The sequence below is a fragment of the Pagrus pagrus genome, assembly GCF_965226575.1.
Source record: "Pagrus pagrus genome assembly, chromosome: 8".
Taxonomy (NCBI): Eukaryota; Metazoa; Chordata; class Actinopteri; order Spariformes; family Sparidae; genus Pagrus; species Pagrus pagrus.
The window spans coordinates 7,653,375-7,675,186 of record NC_140192.1 but is presented as its reverse complement, the minus strand read 5'-3'; the positions used below and the strand labels follow the sequence as shown (position 1 = coordinate 7,675,186).

Below are 21,812 nucleotides of genomic sequence, written 5' to 3'. Positions count from 1 at the left end.
TTGGTCACCTAATTTAAAACGTTACAATGCATTGCTTCCCACAAGTTGGCTGCACAGGGGTGGATTACCAACCCAGTTGGCAACACTGACCATGGATCCCAGATCTTCAGGTACCCCAAAAGCTGCATATGCATTGCATTAATTGCAAATGACAAGAGCCAGGCAGATCCACATTATCACCAGTCTAGTCCACTGGTAAATGGATTGCAGTCTTAGCAACCGCTAAAAGCACTTTTTAACACAAGCCAGCGTTCACCCTTTCACACATACATTCATATACTGACGTTAATCAAGCAACATTTGTATTGTGCCAAGACAACAAAAAACACAAGGTCAAATAATAGTTTAAGTATTGTTTTTATTAATTTTTCAGCAAAAACAGAAACTGCAAAAAGAGATACTATCAATCGATATTGAGCAGTTAAAAACCTCAAAGCTGTCCTCAAATGAAAAGCTGAGGCTTCCTTGAAGCGTGAGTACAAAAGGAATCAGAGCTCACAGAAATAGAAAGTTTTCAACAAGGAGACACATAATCAAAACAACAAACTTGAAGCTATTCGAATAGTTGTGAAAGCCATGCAGAAGGGAGAGGATATGTTACATTCAGCAAGCTGGAAGCATTGTGGTGTACTGAGGCACATTTTTCTACATTGCTTCACACACTTAAAATAACTAACGTCGGCTCAGTAACCATACGTGTTACAGTATGTTTGTGTTATTTGTCGGTGATGTTATTGCTGGCTTAGATTATACCTGCAGAGGAAACAGTAATATAATGAAAATGTGAACCTGTAGAGGTTGAAACTCCTTTTATTAGTAAGTAGTAATTAGTTTGACTGCAGCACAGCTTCTATCTATTTCTGAATAGATGAATGTCTCTGGATTAGGAAATGGACAGTTTGGACATTACTTAAACACGTCTCTCAGTCGCTCCAGCTGTGGTGAATATCTTTGAGCTACATTATTGATGAAAATAAACATTGATAGTGGATCTAGTTGCAATTGTTGCTGAGGAAAACCTGTATTTCTGACTGTGCTAGTAACTCTAAATGTGCTATATGTCTATTGTCAAAGAATTCATCTGGCTTTGCTTTGTCCTAAGTTGTACTGTTAGCATTGTCACATATGACTCGATCCTTAGTTAGGAAGTCATACTATGTTGTGCCATTGATGGTCTGCTTACAGGTGCAAATATTACGGAAGTCAACATTTTAGACCAACGTTACATGAGCATAAACAGTTAACAGCTGTAAAGAAAACGTTGTCACTTTACCTTTTAAAGGAGACATATTATGCTTCGATGTTTTATATAGGTTCTTGTGCATGTAAAAGGTCTTGAAAGTTAAAAAGTCCAAAGTCTGCACCAAAGGGAGCTCTTTATTCCCACAGAAAACACTGCTCCTGAAGTGCCTACAACACCACCTCAGTAGCCACGGCTTTAATTCTGTGACTTCTTGACATCACTACGTCCCCACGTCTCACATTTGCATAATTTACGCCTGTATTCGTGGTAGAAGTGAAGCTAACCGGGTGCTGAAAACATGACAGAGCCGTCGGAGACACGGTGAGCGGTGCTTTTCCATGAGAAAATTGATATGTTTTTGGAGCATTAAAGCATATAAATACATTCTAGTAGTAACCCAAAATAAAATTATGAACCTGAAAATGATCATAATATGTCTCCTTTAATGTAGTCGGATGTGACAGACTTGTTGCTAAGTCAGAATGGGTATCAGATGCTGGACTGAGAGATCACTAAACAGATAAAATATGTCTTATTCTGGGGTGTTGTAGCTGTGCTGGCAGTGTCGTTTATACATCTCACTAATAGCGTTACCCTCGTGTAAGTACAGCCAATTGACTGCGTCCAGTCTATGGTACAACTACAGCAAAGGATTACATGTCAAATAGTGAAATGAGGGATGGTGATAGCTATTTCCTCTTGGTAACAGAATATGGGGCTCATGGATTTAACTATATTTATTTTTGGCACTAGTTCAGCAGCATCATTTTAATGCCATTTATGCTGTCTATTCGCTCAACAAGTGAAGTGAATGTCAGATGCAGTTGATTGGGAAAGTATGAGGCACAAGCCGACAGCCTTCGTCTGTTAATAACTTATCCGACTGCGTCTTTAATCACCTGATTTGGTTAACTTGAAGGGGAATACGTAACATTCTGAGCGTCGACTGTCTGACACGCTGGATAGAAAAGTATTTCAAAATATATGTTTTGGTTATTTTCTGTTCCATACAGTATATTAATATATTTAGCGGGCAGCATTGAGGAGTTTGAGTACAAATCATTTTCTATAAAGGTTGCAAAGGATCTGCATTCTCCAAAATATAGGCTACTGCTGTTCGCATTACAGCCAACAATTGAAGACCGATATCTGGCCGTCTAGTACTTTTCAGTGAGTGTACAGCAGATGATGACCTTGTTCGGTGCACGATTGAGCTAGAGCAAAGATTGCTGAATAATCATAAATTATTAACCATAAAGCGTTCCACGTAAAAAAAAAAAAAAAACTACAACTCACTCAAAAGTAACGTAAAATTGTGCTCTAGCGTTCAACAAAGAATACAAGAATATCTTAGACACGAGAATAGCGTCAACAACAGTCTTGAAAAAATGTACCGTAGAATTAAATATGACAACAGTTTTATACAAGTTTACAAGGTATGTAGCGGTGACCGAGCTCATTAGGTCACCGCGTGTTAAAACAGCAACAAATCAAATACTAAAAATGGTTCACCACAGAGCATCATTTCACAGATTATTTTTCAGTTAATACATTCAGAGAAACTCGGAAAATTCCCTGTGTCGCTTTCATTATTCGGTGAACATCACCATTGGAAGACTGTCTGACGTGTCCAAAAACTTACTGACTGACTGACACAGCAAGCCATCTCGTATAGAAACACAAACTTAAAACAAACTAAACGATCCCTCGCCAGTAGGTTAGTGTTATCCAGCACACAACAGCCTGGGAAAAAGTCGGTAACGGGCTGAATGTTTGTGTCACAGCAGATCACAAACGCCACAATCGCTAATTAGCTGACCATTTCTGAATATTCTCACGTAGAACAAATCCTTGAAGAATGGTTATTAATATTTACCCCGATGCTTTGTGACCTCTTATTGCCTGAGAGCACCTCTTGACAAAGCTGCAGGATTGCTTGTTTAAGTGAGGAGTTTAGTAACAAAAAGACAGCCGCTGCTAACACTAAGCTCTAATGTTTTAAGCAGCGTATTCAATCCTCACTCTGCGAAGCACTATGAGCATTTGGAAGTGCTGAGGCTATACTGTGGTGGACCGGAAGTTGAAATTCAACATCACGAGTTGGGAGTCTGTGGTGGCGGAGTCCTGTGCTCTGGGAGCCTGGGCACCTTTCTGTTAATGTTCGGCTGCTTGCTTTCTTCCCTCCATCCTCCCTCTTTCCCTTTCTTCACGTCAGCTTTCTCCCTATTCTGCCTGCACAGTTTCAGAGCTCGGGATATGAACACGTCCAGGTCGAACAGCCGGTCTTTTTGCTTGATGGGAAGTGACTCTAAAGAGCCATCGTTGGCTGGCTGAGGAACGGAGGAAGTAGAGGAAAGGGGTTGAGCTTCTTGGAGAGGAAAAAGCGGTGAGGTGGGGGGAGACACAGTGACCGGTGACTGGGGAGGAAGTGGAGAGGTGGGAGATGAGGGGAGGAGTGAGGGAAGGGAATTTGAGGAAGACGTGACAGGCGGAAGTGGGCTTCGCCTGTCTTCGTCAAATTCAGCTGATGGTTGTCGCATAACTTCCGTGTAGTGGAAGATTGGAGTTGGAAGGTCAGTCGGGGAGAGAGGAAGAGGTGGAGAGGAGGTGTAGCAGGAAGGCTCCAAAGATGGACTGGGACTGGGCGAGTGCAGACGAGACTGGGTGCTCTCCACCCAGCGGGAGATCTCCTGGAATAAATCCCCCGTCTCCTCCTCCTCCGCTTCTGCTTCCTCCTCCTTCGTATCTCCCAGGTCCTCCACGCTGCCACCGATAGGCTCGGGAGGCACGTGGAGGCTGTTAGTGTTACGCTTCCAGTGAGACAGATCCAGGATCAGCTTCGGCTCTGAGTAGTGTTGAGGCTTACCCTCCCTCCAGGCAATTTTATCCAGATATGAAGGGGAGCCGACTTTGTAGTCACAGGAGCGGCCACAGTCCAGTTCCCCATAGCCCAAACCACAGGCCCGCTCCAGAGAGGAGTGAGAGTTTTCCAGGAAGCGTTCAGCTGAGCTGCTGTGGGAATACTTGCGTGGGTCGACCTGTATGAGATAGATGGGGAGTAGCAGTTGGGGAGGAAGAAGGTGATAAATGGGGAAGATAATAAAGAAGGGAGTTAATTTTAGTTGTATTATGTGTTGAACTGCAATAAAATAGAAAAAGTAATAGTAAATAATAATAAAAAAATAACGTGATATCAATATCGGCAGGCTATTTTACAGGTCAGAAATAAACTTTATTGTCCAAAATGACATCAGTGCACTGAAACAGTAAACTTTACTGCGGATTTCATTCATTTTAAGTATCCCAAGCATCTTATTCTGCATCGTGTTCTCTAGAGGGAAAATATTGGCAATACCTGCCAATATGTCTGTGACAGGTCAATACCAGATGACAATATTGACCTCTATATATCAGTCAGGCACTGGTGGCAACATAACCAGGTTAGCTAAAACAGGATCTTTCCCAAACAATAACCAAGTTAATCAAGGTTTTTGTTTTTGTTTGCACATCATAAGCATGGTATTGTCATGTGTCTCTCTTTAGTCACACTGTGTCTCTTTGTAGTTGTTTTGTGTCTCTTTGTAGTTGTTTATGTCATTGTTTGTGGTATTTTTTTGTCCCTCATAGTAATGTTAACCTTGTGACTGGAAACAACAGGGGGCTTATGAGAAATCTGCTTAAATTCCAAAAACACCATGACTGTGAAACTGAGGCTACATGACATCTCAGCTAATCAGCTTTACCAACTTCTTCACAACTCTCTTTCATTATAATAAGATAATGGTCATACTCAAGTGCAAATCAGTAAATACAAAGTAAAATGACAAAGCGTCTCCCACCTGAGCCTCCTCTAACAATGAGGTGGAAGTGGCCCGGGGGTCTCTCTGCACCTCCTCATCCTCCGTGGTGTCTCCCATGTCAGATGTGGTGTGGCCGGGGGGCATGCAGCGACACCTCCCGCCTGACTGCTGCCAGGACACATCTGTTGATGAGCTGTTCTCATACCTGCAGGAATGAAGCATTTGTATTAGTCGTAAAGTAAGTATTTCACTTTTTTCCTTTTAGACACAAACGCCACTTGATAATTTGATGAGAAATCAACAAAATAGACCAGAATGCAGCAAAGAAACTATAGTAGCAATCAAAAAATTGACATAATATACATTTTCATTATCAAATGAAGAGGAAAATTCCCTCAACCTCCCGGCCATAAACCACTATAAAAAGGTAAATCTACACACCTCTCCCAGTGGATGCTGGAGGCCCGACTGTTGCTGTTGCTGAGGCTCTGCTCGGTGATGAGGCTGTCCTCCAGCTCGTCCTCGATGCGGAACGGATGCGTCGAGGTGGGCTCATCCTCCGGGCATGAGTACTGCTGGAGAAAGGGATGGGACAGCGCTGCTTCAGCCGTCAGACGATCCATGGGGTTAAAGGTCAAGATGCGCTCGAGGAAGTCCACAGCTGAAGAAGAAGAAGAAGAAGGAGGAGAAGAGGGGATGGAGATGGAAGAGGAGGATAAATAAAATGCTGTGGCCATGACGTGTGTTCTCCATAAAATATATCTTCATTCGTCTCACTCTCTCAGGGCTAAATTATATGTGTTAGACCTCCAAACCTCTTTATGCTACTCTATCATCTCTTCATCCGTCTGTATGGGTTTTTTTCCCCATTACTCTTATTTTGTGCCCATTCTGTTACACACTGCTTGACCTTCCTCTTCCTCTCGCTACTCAATTCCCTCGGCTCACCCTGAGCATCCACTTCAGGCAGCAATTCAGAGAAGGGTTTCTTGACTCTCCATCCATGACTGACATACGAAGGCATCACCTGGGAAAGAATGACAGTGGGGTTAAAGTATGTACATAATTCTGCTGTGGTTATTTCTCTTTGTACATGTTTTTAGAGCAGTCAAGGTGCTGAATCGAGTTGAGAGCAAAACACAGGCAGGGGCCTTATTGGAAATAGTTATGTGCACATTTAACCTTGGCTGCAAACTGAATTATTCTGCTCTAAAGCTGCAAAGAGAACATGACGACACCCCGTTCCATATATAAACAATAGGCTTGCAGACATATGAAGAGCAGCAGCCACCGAGGAGTCACCTGTAGCAGGTCCTGCCTGTCCTCCTCTCTCAGCACTGGCACGGTGTCGAGAATCAGCTGCATCTGCTCCAGCTCATGAGCTCCTGGGAGAGGGAACCGGCCAATCAGAGACAAGCAGAGCAGAGACTGAGGATCAGTTACATAAGCAGAAAAAAAGGTGACCAATTAGAGTCAAACAGGGATGACTAGGAGGTGTGAGCTGTCAGGGGAAAGGGATGGAAAGATAAGGAGGGGCAATAAAAGTCATGCGGATGGAAACTCTGCAGACAGCCATTACAAAAACTTTGGTAACACTAAATCTTACAGACCTGGAAAGGTCATGGTAAGTAGGTGGGAATATAACAAGTAAAATATTTGATGTTTCTTTGAAACCACAATAATTTCCTTAAAATGTACTTTCCAAAAAGCAGTTAATAATAGCTGGTCATTTCTTAAATACATTTCCAGGAAACTTAATGTCCAACTTGTTTATGTTTAACATCTGCTGATGTTGCCAGCTCAACTCACAGAACAAGAATGTAAATGGTTAAAAAACTTAAAGGTGGAAATTTCAGGCATGTTGTTTTTCTGGTCACACCCAAATTGTGACACGGCAGTAGGTACTGTATTCTGTGCAGCAGGAAATGTTGTTTAGATAAGATAAGATAAGATAAGATCATCCTTTATTTATCCCCAGGGGGGAAATTCAAGTGCCATCGAACTCAACTCTGAGAAAAGTCCCAAAGTGCATTTTACTCTTGACAACTGGTTGAAAACAAATACTTTAAAGTCACTTATTAGAACCAGAGGTGATGCTTGAACTTCTCGGCTCAGACCAGTGCAGCAGCATTTTCCCCTTTAAATGTTTTCATCACGCTAATGGACACCAGCAGGTGGTGCTATACCAACACATTCACCACCATAAGCAAGCAGTGGCAGTGTATTTGAATGAAAGTGCATTGTTTCCCCCTGTGGTAAACAAAAAATATACTGTCCCATGTACACTCTGGTGGCTAGGTGAAAAGCAAGGCAAGCATCTCTAAAATCGATGGATGTGTGAAAGTCTAGCGGAGGATGGGAGCACCAGGGAACGGATGACGCCAGTGAGTTTTATGGAACCATCTCTCCTGTGGTGTAGAGGGCTGGTGGAGGTCAAATCGGCCTGTCAGGAGGAACTACATCAGCTGCAGACAGCCACAATTTCTTTATCATCATTGTTATTCTGGTCAGGCAAAGAAGTAGCCTGCAGAAGGAGAATAAAGTATCTTTGGTGGAGGACACTGAGGAGAGAGAAACTCTCCTTAGCTCTCGCCTGATGTCACCTTGTGATGAAGTCTTACTGCACCTTTTTTTTTTTTTCTGCATTTCTGATACAGAAATGAACTTTACATAAGTAAATGAAGGACACAAAATATGCGTTTGAATACAAGTGATTTACCTGATTGTGCTGCTGTATTCACTTGTCATTGCTAAGATGGTATGGCGTCACTGTCTCATACTCTGCATACCCATACTGCAGATATGAAACTTTGTCTTTCTGCATGTTTAAAAAGAGTTTGGGCTGTGCAGAGACATTTTTTAAAATGTTTATCTTATCCTTTACATGCACTGTCCTTCACGGGAGCCACAAATCAGACTACATACAGTAGTAGTAAATACCACAAAAGGAAGAACCAGTTCCTGGACATTTTTCCCCAAAAAGATCTTGCAGGTCAGTTTGAATAAGATGTTTCTGCTAAATATTAATGATATAATCATATCTAATCATGTCGTCAATTTAATGAACAGCAATCATAACGTTGCTGCAGGACGTCAAGGTCATGATGACAGTGTTTTGGCGGAGCCTGTGTGAGAAACAGTACCTGCGAACAGCATGCGTCCGGTGAGCATCTCAGCCAGTATGCAGCCAGCGGCCCACATGTCTATGGCCTTGGTGTAGTTGTTGGGGGACAGGAGCAGACGGGGGGAACAGTACCACTTAGTTACCAGACCCTCTGACAGATAGCCCTGGAGAAGCAGAGAGAGGGAAGAATAAGAGAAAGTTAGAAGACATTAGAATGATATGCTGTAGTTATATTAGTGAGGAGGATGCAACAGGCTTATTGTTAGTCTGCATGCATGTGTACGAGGTGTTCAAGTTGCTCATATTCATCACAATCCAGCTGGCAGTTCTTCTGGTAGCTATTTCTGTTGCGTGTGCGCGCACGCATTGTAAAAGTCAGTAATGTCAGCTACAAAAAAAGGAAACTCTGATATTTCGATTTACACCCACAAAGATTTCATCATTTTATGTCGTGTGCACGAGGATGGAAGCCGGCTCCTGCAGCAGAAAACATCCCCCTGAAACTCTACCTGCAGTTACCTGCTTTGATGCTCTGCGCCGTAACAACACCGTCCTCTCATTAGCGCTGCTCCGACAAGGCTCCCTTCTGCCTTTTACTTTTGTAAATGTTCACCTTGCGAGTAACACGGATGACGCCTTGCATGGAGATGAGCTGCAGGCAAGGCGAACTCACATACAAACCAGATTAACTTACTGTATAATGAGATGTTTTTGCCTCTTGCTACCGCCTTATTACATATACTATATATGTAACTGGCACACTATTTTTGTTCACTTTTGTGGATTTTAGTGATTTTCACGGTTGGAAAAGAGGCCCCCCAAAATCTCTGCTCTTTCCATTTTCCATCTCACTGTTCACCGCTCTCCCTCTGTACTCTATTTAGGATTTACGCCATAGAGACAGCATGGGATTTATCCTGGCCAAGATGAGTTTGCACACTCAAAATGGATGTCAGAAATTGCTCTGTGATCTTCTTCCACACCAGTTAAAATTATTTTGGGCCGCGTGTAACATCGCACCACAGGAAGCAGGGGGGGAAAAAAAAGTGCCTCTGATAATTACATTTTTCCTGACGGCTGAGAGGCAAGTTCCTTCTTCTTATTTGAAGATGGTAAATATACAGTGAACCGAGTCTCGTTCAGAAGGTTTAGGGCATGACTCAGAGCCTTTATTCATTGTGAGCCCACGCCAATGTTCCCACTTAGACATCCCTTCCAGCAATGTGCCGCTACCTAGAATCCAGCCTGGCCGAAATGCTTCTTTAAATGTCAATTTTTGCTCTATGAGTCTTTTTGGACCAGCTTTTCTTACATCACATGACTCCTTGAATACAAGATGAGTTGCCCTGTCGAGAAGCTGTGAATACAAACTAACTTCAGCGCGTTGTTCCTCCTCTCTCTCCACTCTTTCCTCCTCCTCTCGTTTCCCCTCATTACTCTCCATCATGTGTACCAGCATCTCCTTTTCCACTTCCTCTCTCTCCCTCTCTCCTAATGCCTACTCGGCCTACACTGCACCTTATTTACCGCCCTCCCTCCTCGCTGCCTGCGCGTGCCAGCGGATGACGGAGCAGAAAACTGATGCTGAGCGCTCGCTGATGGTCTGACAAACACACACTCACCTTGTCTTCCTCTCTCCCCTCCGCACTCATCGTTCTCTACATCTGAGCTCTCCTGGCAAGCTTCTGACAGACTGGCTGCGTTTCATGTCAACAGCACAACATTCTCGGGACGGAATATTATTTCGTGATACAAGTTAATTATAAAACGGCTTTGAAAGTTGCTTTGAAGAGAGAAAGACGCATCTTTAGGCCTCGGTTTCAACACTGTAACGCATTTATTCCCCAACTACAAAGCGTTTCTTCTCCCCTTCTTCGCCTTCCTCCTCAGCTGTCAGCACCTCCCGCTCTCCTCGCCACCCGCTCCCTTCATCTCAGCTCACCTCAGTGTTTCTCTACGTCACCTCCAGCAGCTACGTCTCCCCTCCCTCTCCCATTTTCTTCGCGCTTCACCCCATCTGTCTCCTCATGCCACCCCGCTTGCTTCACCTCCTTTCTCACCTGTTTCTTCCCCCCTTCTCGTCTTGGCTCCGACAATCTTAACCTTCCTACTGTCTCCCTCGCTTTCTTCCCTTTTCTTTTTCTTTTCAAACTCTCTCTCCTTATTCACCTTTCCTCTCTGTCCTTCATCCAGGTCATGAATAATTTCTGGGCAGATCCAGCCCAGCAGGTGACGCTCGCACACACACACACACACACACACACACACACACACACACACACACACACACACACACACACAAACACATACCCACAGAAAGTTCCTTCTGGTGAAGACCGTAAACAACATCGCAAATAATGTTTTCTCAGCCCGTTTCCCCGTCTCTCTCCTCTCAACCTTTTCTGTCATCTCTCGTTGCCTGAGTAAATGTTTGTCTTGCGTAGTCGCCGGCGCACATCAGGACAGCTCATCAAACAGCCACTGCAGAGTCAGTTTGCTTTCAAAACCACTGGGATAACACTCGGACCCTCTAAGATACTGTAGGAGCACTGAGGAAAGGGTGGGAGGGATATTTTGGTGTGTGGTGGCACGTCAAACATTACATAAAACTGGACTGAGTTTGCCTGTGATGCAGGGACCTTATTTGAAAGCCATATAAAAGAGAGCCATGAAAACATACAGACACCAGTCTTGTTTATGGCTCAATATGTAAGTTGATGCCATTTATGAATTTTCATCACAGCTGAGGTCAATCCTGCCCACGTCCATTACCACAAAATGTTTTGAAAAAAGCAAGGCTATTGGCTCTGCATTATTAAACACAAGAGAGGAAGCTAGCACGTTCACTGCAGGCATCTGCTTCGGTGTCAACGCTGCATCACAAACAGGCCGGCGTCATCTTACATGCACACGCACATAACTCCTGACGCTGTAACACAATCTTATGCTAATGAGCGAATGACAAAGTGTTCTGCCGGCTAACAGACGCATCAGCTGGGACAGACTCCACTGTGACTAACTCTGTCCAACAAAATCCGAGAACAATTCAAAGCGTGTCTGCGGTTCTGTCAGCACACAGTTTTTTAAACTGGAGTGTAATTTGCAGCCGGCACTCATGTTGGTTATTAATGCGCCCCTGTTATCAAAGCTTTTGAATGTCAGCGAAGGAAAGAGGCTTATACTGCGGCACCAGAAGAGGGGGAAATAATGTCTATCTATCTGTCTATCTGTCTATCTGTCTGTCTATCTGAAGCCTGAACATTTTGTTCTCTGACAGACTCTCGGAGCACTTTCTGTAGGTACACAGTGTGAGAGCAGAGACATCCAAACACACTCAGACAGAGTGGGGATCAGAATGAGACAGAAGTGAACCTTGTATCTGCTGTCCTGCACGAACCCTACTCCCTCCATCTCCCTCACGTTTCATTTTTTCCCCTTGTTTCTCCTCTTTGCCCTTTTGCTCTTTTTCTCCCTTTTGTACATTTAACCTCTCTTTCCCTTTTCCACCCTTCCATGACCCAATCTTCCTCACCCTTGCTCCTGATCTGTTCCCTGCCTCCCTCCCTCCCTCCACCTCCCCTCCTCCTCTCCAAACTCACCCCCTGTGTCTGCGCCCAGCTGATCCCCAGTCCCGTGTTCTGAGCTGACAAAGATCGTCTTTCACAAGAGCTCCTCTCCACATGCACGGGCCCAAAAACACGCAATCGTACAAACACACACGCACACAGCCTGCCCTGCTAGTGTTACAGTATTGCTCTGGGATCTTAGCGCAGCACAATGGAGCAGTAAATTGTCACATTAATCTCTCAGAAGCCTTCATCTACATCGGACAGGTTAATCACAGGGTTTGATAAGCACTGAACCTGATACCGGGTGTGAGAAGAAGACGTTACTGTAATGGCAGGGTTTCAGCCTGATGCGGGAGACACAGGTCGGCGACATCAGACACGGAGATGTGTAATCGGAGATGTCAGTCATAGAGAAAAGTCGTCTCGGCTGCACTGCAGTAGCAATACTGAGAATACTTCTAAGAGGTGTACACACTTCTTAGAGTTTGAGGTTTAGAAATTCAGGAGAGGACACCAGAGGACATCAGACAGACAGATCAATTATTCTGAGTTTCAGTCGTGAGGTGCACCGAGCATGTGTGCAAACCTCCTGATTTTCCTATGCAACAGTATGTGATCCTGTGTCATGTATCCATTACCACACACGGACAAGCGTTTGTGCACCACGGTCTGATGATAACCACACAGGGCCACGGCTTAAGGAGCTGCTATCTCTCCCTTGGAAAAACAGCTCTACCTCAATAGGAGGGAGCAGAGATAACGTTTAATAATACAATACACTTCCTCCATTCATCCATCGGCGGCAGAGCGGCTCGCGCTGCATCTGAGCGAGGAGGAGAGTGAAAAAAACCCTCTGAACTTTATCAGCTTTTCTGACACGGATATTACCAGTATGATCCCCTCTCGTAGGACACGTATCAAACAAGCGCCGTTCTCTAATTAAATCAATGTCAGCCGATACTATGTGGGAAGAGTTCAGAACTTTTATTCTGGCTCGTCCTCAGAAGATTAGGGATTCCTAAAATTAATTTGAAGCTTGTTTGGAGCATGAGCCCAAAGAGAAAAATGATCAGAGGCAGGCGTTGGCCTCTCGTCAAAAGAACACTTGGCACATTCGCTACATTTACATGCCCGAAAAAATATCACTAAGAGTAATTAGGCTAATGCTGGAAATGTTTGTACAAGTGCTACCGAAGAGAAGACATCAAGCTACTAGTATATACGATAACCAAGCCAACATCGTGATTTCTAAACATGAGAAGGGACTTTTTTTTCGTGTGTGCTTAAATGTTACAGTCGAGAATGAAGAGACTCTGCACTGCATGTACGTAAGCATACAGACGTCTCTTTACCTTATGAGAGTAGTGAGGGTCGACTATCCTGGCCAGCCCGAAGTCCCCGATCTTGAGCAGCAGTTGGTCCGTGTTGATGAATATGTTGGCGGGCTTCAGATCTCTGTGCAGGACGTTCGCAGAGTGGATGAACTTCAGTCCCCTCAGCAGCTGGTAGAACAGCAGCGTGGCGTGACCTGTTCAAGGGCAAAAGGCATCAGGACGCACCACACTGCGTCTGTTCCCACCACAACAAGGCTTATTCCTGAATCAGGCAATACATTTTATGGGGAAATTAGGAAATTGTGCCCTTTTTTTGGCATTTTACTCCGACTGCCTTGGTTATTTCTTGGTTAGAGCTGCGACAGTTAGTTGGATAATCGATAGTAGAGCCAGACCAATATGCATGTTTTCGGTCTGATGCCAATATCAATATTAAGGAGTAAATTATTCCAATATATATCAGAGGATATATCACACATTTTTAGATTGGCCGATCTCGACAACATATATGCCGGTACCGATATAATTTTTTTATCGTTACCACAGATATTGTGATTAGTGAGTGATCAGATTTGCGTCACAATTTTCATTTTCACTTACATCTGGAGAACAAGACGTGAAGGCCAAGGCATCTCTGCAGCACTGCAGCACTTTATAATGCTGCTTTATCACACATTTTACATTTATTAGAAAAATAAATCTCAGCTTCTTTTTGGGTATTGCACTCGGCCATATTGTGACTTCAATAATATTTCGATTAAGTGTGCAGCCGTACACACGTGTCCTAATTAATAAATCAATATGAATGAATGAAGGGAACACTTGTTCAACGAGCACATTTTGGGCAAAAAAACATACATTTTTGGCACATACACCAAAAAAATACTCACTAAACATTTCTGTGAAGAGAAAACAAACAAGCTAAGACATAAATATATGTAATGTTATTTTTCAGATGTGTGGATGATAAAGCAACGTCTCAGTAAAAGAAAGTGTTTCAAAAGCTTTGTCACTAGATCCAATAATCACAGTGCAAACAAAGCCAGCTGCACAGCAACAACATGAACATGAAGCACCATATTGTGGTAAAAATGGGACTTTAACTGTCGACAGCAAAGAAAATAATATTTTGTGTTTCTCTATACTTTCATATTTTCCTTTTAGCTTCCCGTACCTGTGTGCAGCGGCCCCTGCTCCAGCAGCCGAGCCAGGTCCGTCTCCATGCATTCCTGGACGATGTACAAAGCGCTCAGCTGGGCCGGGTCTCTGGGCAGAGGTCGCCCATACGGCGCCAAAACCTCATGAACCCTCACCACGTTTTCATGGAGCAGCCGCCGGGTGATTTTCACCTCCCGCAGGCCGTGTTTCACCGTCACGGCATCGCGCATCACCAGCTTCTTAATCGCCACACGCTGTCCAGTGCGCTGGTCCAGAGCTGAGAGGACCAGGCCTGTGACTCCTACGCCGAGAGGTCGAAGGTCAACGAAGTGGCCGCCCAGGTCAAAGCCGTGGAGGAAGAGGGGGGCGTCTTGTCTGGCCATGGTGGCTCAGTCTGAGGGGGTGATGATGGATAGATTCCAAGTACCTCAAGATTGTTTAAAAGTGCTTTATTGTTGTCTTTTGCGCTTAATGTTACATCTTGCTGGTGAGTCCAGAGCCTTAACTAGAGACCTGAATCTTCTCTTGGTAGCTGGTGCATGTTAGATGTCAGAAGAGTCAGTACAGTAACTAGTCTGGTGAGAGGCGGTGGCAGTTTTGGGGAGCCCACGAAGGTTATAGGAGGATTATTTTATCCAGAATTTCAAGCTGTGCTCAGTTTGCTTAGTTTTGCAAGCTGGTTAGAAAAAAGTTTTGTCCTCCATGGCCACAGAAGTGTCTTTGTGCATCATCTCCACCTCCTCCTCCAGTCCTGTGTGGGCAGATTCTTATCAAATCACTCTTTTACCGAACCTGCTGTTCTCCCGAACGCAACCTCAGACAGGGAGCGACAAACGGGACGCGAGGAAAGAAAATCAAAATCAAAGGGAAGGCATCTGCCATGTTGCGGCTACGGGTTTAGACACATGTTGCTGAAGCGTCTCTTTCCTCCCCGACACTTGACGTCTTTCTCTGCCCCGTAACAATGCTGTAGTCGGCTGCGGGGATGCACTTCTAATCTCTCGCTGTGTTTTTCCTCATGCACAGATAGTCAGAATATCACTGAGTCTTATTAATACAACCCAGGGCAGGGGTATCCATAGAAACAGCCCTCTGTGAGGCTGATCCTGCTCTCACATGTGTAGATGCATCATGGGACAGCAGCAGGCAGACGGCCGGCTCTGCACTCCTCTCTCTCTCTCTCTGTCTCTGTGCGCTCTGCTGTGTTTTTCATAAGTCTGTAATCCTCATCGACCAGTCAAAGCCTTCGATAGCGAGACGGGAGGAAAGAAGGAGGGGTTATGTGAGTTACATTCAATGAGATGGCTCCTCCTCTTCTTCCATGATACCAGAGAGAGTCTCAGTCAGTCAGGCGAGTTCATTCATTTTGAGACCCACAGTTGGTTTCAAATCCTGGAAACTGTGTGTGTGCATGGGCATACGTGTGTGTGCGTGCGTTTAATCCCTCAGTAATCTGCTTCCTGTTGCCTTCTCATGAATGTAGGGATTTCAGCATCAGGCCCGTGGAAAGATGCTGCTATTAGCTGCGTCGCTCATCACATCTGCTGCTGCTGCTGCTGCTGCTGCTGTTGCTGCTGCTGGGGAGGAAAAGAGGAAATGGGGTGAAGAGACACACTGAAGGAGAAAGTTACACAGCAACAGAGCCGCCGCGTTAACAGGGTCTGTGTCGCAAGAGAGTTACCGTTACATAACACCGAATGGCAGTGTAACCTAATCTACAGCAGTAACTTAATGTGCTTAGAGGGGATAATCAATTCAGCAAGGCTTTAATATCTGCTATATGACACTGTTGACATTTCAGAGCGGAGACAATCTGACAGGATGGGAGGGATTATCATGGCAGCATCCTTTTGAGTGATAGCCGACTCCTCTGTAGAGTTGCAACAATTAATCAATCCAGTATTAAATCAGTCGGCAACTTTTTAGATGATCGTTTGATCAAAAAGTCAAAATGTTCTCATTCAAGCATCTTAAATGTGAATATTTTCTGGTTTCCTTACTCCTCCGTGACAGTAAACTGAATGTCTTTGACATTTCAGGATGTCATTTTGTCATTTTTCACCATTTTCTGACCAAGCAACTAATTGATTAATCGAGAATTAATCAACGATCGAGAAAAATCACTGGTTGCAGCCATAATTTTTTGATTGAATCCCACATTATAACTTTATCTTGTCTGACTACAAGTAAGTTAAAGGATAGGTCCAACCAAATATAAAAAATCTAGTTATTATTCACTTATTCCCATGCTGATGGAAAGTCAGGTGAAGTTTCGTAGTCCACAAACTTTTGCTTGAGCTTCGCAGCAAAACAGCGCTGCAGCATTCTCCAAAACAACCGAAGTAGATGGGGACTTGTTTTAAAACGTAATAAAAACAACAAAAAACCCCCAGAAAATGGCTCCATGCAGCTCTTCTGGTGTAATTCAAGTGGTTACATGCTGCTATTCGGACATGCCGCTATTTAGACAGTGACCTCTAATTGTCGGAACAGCGGCATTAAAGTTATTTTTCAAGCGTCCCACTATTTCGACATTGTTTTTTGTCATTGTCGGAGACATGTCGGAATAGCGGCATGTCTAAATAGAGACATGTCGGAATAGCGGGATGTCGGAATAGCGGGCGAACCCCAATTCAAGTCTTTGAAATCCCTGAGATCCCAGGTTGGTTTTAAAGACGTTAAGCTAAAAGTGTTAAAAGCGCGCAAACTGGCTGAAGTGGGTGCACCAGCTCAACCACGCATACAGGGTGTAAATAACGTTATTTTAAATCAATTTGGGATCTCGGGGCTTCTGGAGTCTTGGATTACACAGAGCAAGCTGTACGGAGACACATCAGACATTTTGTTACTGTTTTACTTATTGAAACAAGTCCTCGTGTACTTCAGTTGTTTAGGAGAATGCCGTAACGCCATTTTTGCTGTGAACTACAAACCTTCACCGAACTTTCCGTTGACCTGAGGGTCACGAGATAATGACTGAATATTCATTTTTGTGTAAACTTAACCCTTTAAGCAAATTACAGGAGAATCAGCCTACCTGGCATTTTAGTTCTATTTCCACCTCTTGAAAAAGGTCGTAACAAAAGCATTGATCCCCAGGGCAGGAAGAACTCAAACAATCCATCAATCCATAAAACAAATCTCTTTGGTGTCAAAGGCCTGTGGGGGAAGGCTCGTGTATTGAGCTCTCCCCCTCTCCTATTTTCTTTCAAGAAACAAGCGGAGGTGCAGCACTCCAAACACACACTCTGTGTCCACGCTAGCCTCAGTCAGGGCTGACTGTAAGGTGAGAAGAGAGGGACTAACAGAGAGAGGGGGAGCGCTGACAGTGGTGTGCTGGGTGGGAGGTGCAGCTGGGCTAACTTAATGTATTATGCATAACCACTGGAGATGGCGCTTGGTGCTCTCTCTCTCTATCTCTCTCTGTGCGTTTATACTCCATATTTCTTCAGGGTTATGCAACGAGAATATCCAATATGAATGAGAATCATTTGCAGTTTGGTGAGGCGGTGCAGTAAAAATAGTGAATATTTGAAATAGTGAAGCCCATTGTTATCATAAATCACATCATATGAAAAAAAAAAACAGCCTTTAATTTAGGTTAAGTCAGAACAAAATGAATAAAATGAAAGTATAGCTACTCTCCACTGGAGCCAGTGGGATGTTGACAAATGTGCAGGTGACACTATGTGAACAAACACATCCTGTTGTTCTCTGGCTGTGTGCAGCTGCCTCTGTTTCCTTTCTCTCTCTGTCTCTTTTTTTTTTTATTACTCTATTTACTTCCAAACAGGCGTTCAGGCAGTTTCTAGTTGCAGTGTGGGAAACGCTGCATCCTCCCTGCACACTGGCTTCATGCTGCTGCCTTTGTGTGCGTCTCCAGACTCCCAGTGACGCCCCTCTGACAGAACAAAAACACTGAGGCTGATCTAATAATGAGAATAAAAAGAAAATTAGAGCCCATGTCCAAAAAGAAGAAGAAGAAAAAGTAGTCCCAGCCTGTGCTCCTTCTTCTTCTTCCTCTTCTTCTCCTTCTTCTCCCACCTCATCCAGCTCCTCGTTATCTGATCTATCTCAGTATCGCAATAACAAGAGGGAGAAAGAAAGAAATACACGCACAGATAACAACAGCAAGCGATCCGTATACTCACGCAGCCGCAGCCCGCCGTCCGCAGACAAAGATCCGCTGGAACTGGAACAAAAATGAAAAGATGTGAGAGATCCTTGGGAGCAAAGAAAGTGAAACACGACCGCATCTCTCCTCTCTCCCTCTTTGTGTGTGTGTGTGTGAGTATGAGTGGCTCAGATGATACGGGGAGGGAGAGGCAAGCCGGTACGGGTCGGCACCGGGGGCGATCCGCCGAGATGAGATAAGCCCAGAGGCGGCTGCTACAGAGCCGGTTACTGTGGGCGACTGTCCGCTCTCTGTCCGCGCGGCACGGGAGTGATGAGAGGGAGAGGAGAGGAGAGGAGGGATCACCCCCAGTCTGATACACCATCTACTAGACCTTCACACACACTCACACACACTGCACCATGGGTGATTAAGTACCTCTCTCTCTCTCTCTCTCTCCTGACCTCACTTATCTGCACTCTTGGTCTCCAAAAACCCAAATCCAGCCTCCAGCTTATTCCAGCTTGATTATTTTATCAGAGTCATCTACAGTCCTGACATGTGCAGGACCTGTGTTTTGAGATCCCCCCCAGAGAGGAAACTAGAGAGGAGCCAGTACTCACGGTGAATGATGAGCCTTATTTTACTGCAGCAAGGATGCCACCACATATCAAGGATCCCCGGTGAGAAATAATAATTTGCAATTATCTACAAGAGATCTGAGTAAAAGCAACCCAATCGCCAGAGTAAATGTTAGCCAAGCTTATAGCCTACGTTCCTGCAAAGATGAGTCAGAACTTGGCGTTTTTTTGAGGTTCGATTCTCAATTTTTTTCCATGTCAGCATGCTGTGCTTAAAAAACATTTGGTTATGCTTAGGAAAACATCATAGTTTGGCTCAAAATACCTGTTTTGGTCGCCACAAACTCGGCTGGAAATGCCCGGACATCCCGTGTAAAATAAAGCACTTGGTAGCCACGAACACAGCTGGAAATCTCCTGAGGTCAACTAAAAATATCTGGTTTCGTCACCACAAAAAACAGCTGGAGGTGGCCCGACTTCTTGTTACAGATATCTGGTTTGGTCGCCAGAAACACAGCCAGAGATCCTCCTGGATTCCTCCTTCAAAATATCACCTTTACAAATATTGAAACCCCGTGGTGAGTTGTAAAAAGTATCCTGTGTGATTTTACTGGAAATGTCTGATTATGAATGCCACTTTTTCATAAACATAAAAAGAAAATGAAAAATTAGAAACTCTAATGATGTTATTTCTTATCTATTATTACACGTTGAAATTAAACAATTTCACACTCTATTGGCCGAAACCCCGCCTTGGAAGTTTCCTGCAGAGCGTTTCATCTCTGACAGTCACTTCATTTCAGCGATGCCGTTGTTCCACAAAACTCCATCAGTAAAATTAACTCTTTCAGGTCAATGATCATCAGAAAGCAGCAGAGGACTAAACAGAACGATACTGTGCAAAATTGTGATAGCAAATGAAAAATCTAACCTTACAGTTTCACTCCCAGAGAGATTTTTTGTGTTTCGGTTCAGTTTGTGATTTCTTACTTTTTTCCAAAACCACTTCGACAACTCCAGAAAACTGTGTGAACTCGGTGCACTGTGTGGGTTGCCTGCCCTCGTGAAGATGGAGAGAGAGCACAACAGGAGTAAAAAACAGAAGTTTCTCCGTTGTTTGCAATGTCTTATGGCATGATAGTTTAAAGGATAAGTTCACCCAAAAATGAAAATTCAGTCATTATCTACTCGCCCTCAGGCATCCTCAGGAAATATCACATGAAGTTCTGTAGTCTTCTGGAGCTTCACAGCAAAATAGCGTTGCAGCATCCTCCTAGACAATTGAAGTAGCTGGGGGCTTGCATTAAAACAACTAAAAGAAAACATAAAAAGACTCCATACTGCTCATCCGGCTTAAGAGAAGTCTATGGAAGCCCAAAGATCCCAAATTGATTTGAAAAGACGTTATGTACTCACTCAAAATCTACACTGTAGCTGTCAGTAAAGTTAGTGTGCATGCTGTCTGAAGGCGCAAAAGTTCAGCCGCGCATCAACGGTGTGAAAAATGTATTTTCAATTCAATTTGGGATCATGTACGAGCTTGTATGGAGCCATTTTATGTTATTATGCAGCTCCAGAAATGTTTTACCGACTGCAAAACTTCACCCAACTTTCCATCCAGATGAGGATGACTGGATAATGACTGAATGATCTTTTTTGGGTGAACTTGTCCTTTAAGTCCCACAGTCTGTGTTTAGTAGAAGTGCTCTTCTGAGAGTCCAAAAAAGAAAGAGATGGCAGGTCACGGTGAATGTGATAATGATTATGCAGGCAGGGGTGTTACAGGATTAACAGAGAGGAGAGAGGCTGAAGATAAAACAGAGACCCAAGAGTCAACTAATGTAATGAACCCGGTGTAAAGAGAAGAGGAGAGACTCTGGATTTAGTGCACTATTTCTGCTTCAGAGGTGGAAATGGGAATCCACATCATCCCGAGAGCCTGACAGGAGTGTTAAAAATGTCTCTCTCTCATCTCTCGACAACCTCACAGTCAATTTACTTCATTTCATCACCCCTTGAGTGGAATTTTACAGAAATCTGCTGAATAGTTTGCTAAATGCAATAAGCCATTAGATGATGGGTCAGCGGTTACATTGTGATTACAGAGGGGGAGGTTGAATTCGGAAAGGCTGGTGCTGTTTGGAAAAATGAAAGCGACGTAGAAGTGCTCACCCCGCTCGACTCCTAGCTTTACAGCACATCTTCCAGGTGTGTGTCTGTTCCTTCTCCTGTGCGGCGCTAAGATAAGACGGGTTACGGATGGAATGTAGTGAAGAGGAAATTGTCAAATACTTGTGTTGCTTCCCAGATGTTTTTATTTGGAAACGGGAAGCTGTCAGAAAATGTAATGTTGACCATTTTGCAAAAAGATAAAAATCTTTTGTTTTTCACATTCAAACTAAACGCCACTGCGTAAAATCAAAATATCACTGTGGACCCATAAGTCAGTCTCCAGTCTCTACACTATGATGTGAGTGAGAGTGTGTCTACAATCACGAACACTTCCTGGTGTCTCCTTGTGTGCGTGTTTCTATTGTACTGCTCTGACACGGCTGCGGAGACATTGCAGCATCACAGCATGCTGTTTTTCACAGCACAGAGATGAGATGGCAGAAACTTAAACAATGCTCTGATGTACCAGCTAGAATAAACTCTTTCTGGAGTCTTTTGGGACGTCTGTGATTCAAACTCCTGAAATTATCTCCAGGGGAGGACGAACACACAGGTTATTTCATCAGCACATTGAAAGTAGCTGGAGGTAAAGTGAAAGTCACTGGCTAACAGGTTAGCCAAAAAATTATATTAAAAAAACACTGGCATCTTTAAAGGAGATTTTATGTGCACATTTTCAGGTTCATTATTTTGTTTTGGGTTACTACTAGAAGAGGT

At 44.0% G+C, this 21,812-nt stretch overlaps 1 protein-coding gene across 2 annotated transcripts; it reads right to left on the bottom strand.

Moving 5' to 3' along the window:
* Positions 1-338: 338 nt before the first annotated feature.
* On the bottom strand, positions 339-18,695 carry mapk4 (mitogen-activated protein kinase 4). 2 transcript variants are annotated; one of them, XM_084360047.1, is made up of 9 exons: positions 18,380-18,695; positions 14,245-15,805; positions 13,089-13,264; positions 8,187-8,331; positions 6,346-6,428; positions 5,992-6,070; positions 5,485-5,704; positions 5,083-5,248; positions 339-4,281 (listed from the first exon to the last, which is right to left on the bottom strand). In XM_084360047.1, the coding sequence occupies exons 2-9, from the start codon at positions 14,609-14,611 to the stop codon at positions 3,337-3,339; spliced, it is 2,181 nt and encodes a 726-aa protein (XP_084216173.1). In that variant the 5' UTR covers positions 14,612-15,805; positions 18,380-18,695; the 3' UTR covers positions 339-3,336. The 2 variants fall into 2 exon arrangements, with proteins under 2 accessions (XP_084216173.1, XP_084216172.1); XM_084360046.1 differs by having other exon boundaries at positions 14,245-15,802.
* Positions 18,696-21,812: the final 3,117 nt, after the last annotated feature.

What these genes read in the sequence shown, in the direction of transcription:
- mapk4 (XM_084360047.1), bottom strand. Translation starts at nt 14,611, where the DNA reads ATGGCCAGACAAGACGCCCCCCTCTTCCTCCACGGCTTTGACCTGGGC. An exon ending in GCAGGGGCCGCTGCACACAG is followed by an intron (nt 13,265 to 14,244) that starts GTACGGGAAGCT and finishes GCCCTTGAACAG; the next exon opens with GTCACGCCACGCTGCTGTTC. An exon ending in ACAGGCAGGACCTGCTACAG is followed by an intron (nt 6,071 to 6,345) that starts GTGACTCCTCGG and finishes ATTCTTTCCCAG; the next exon opens with GTGATGCCTTCGTATGTCAG.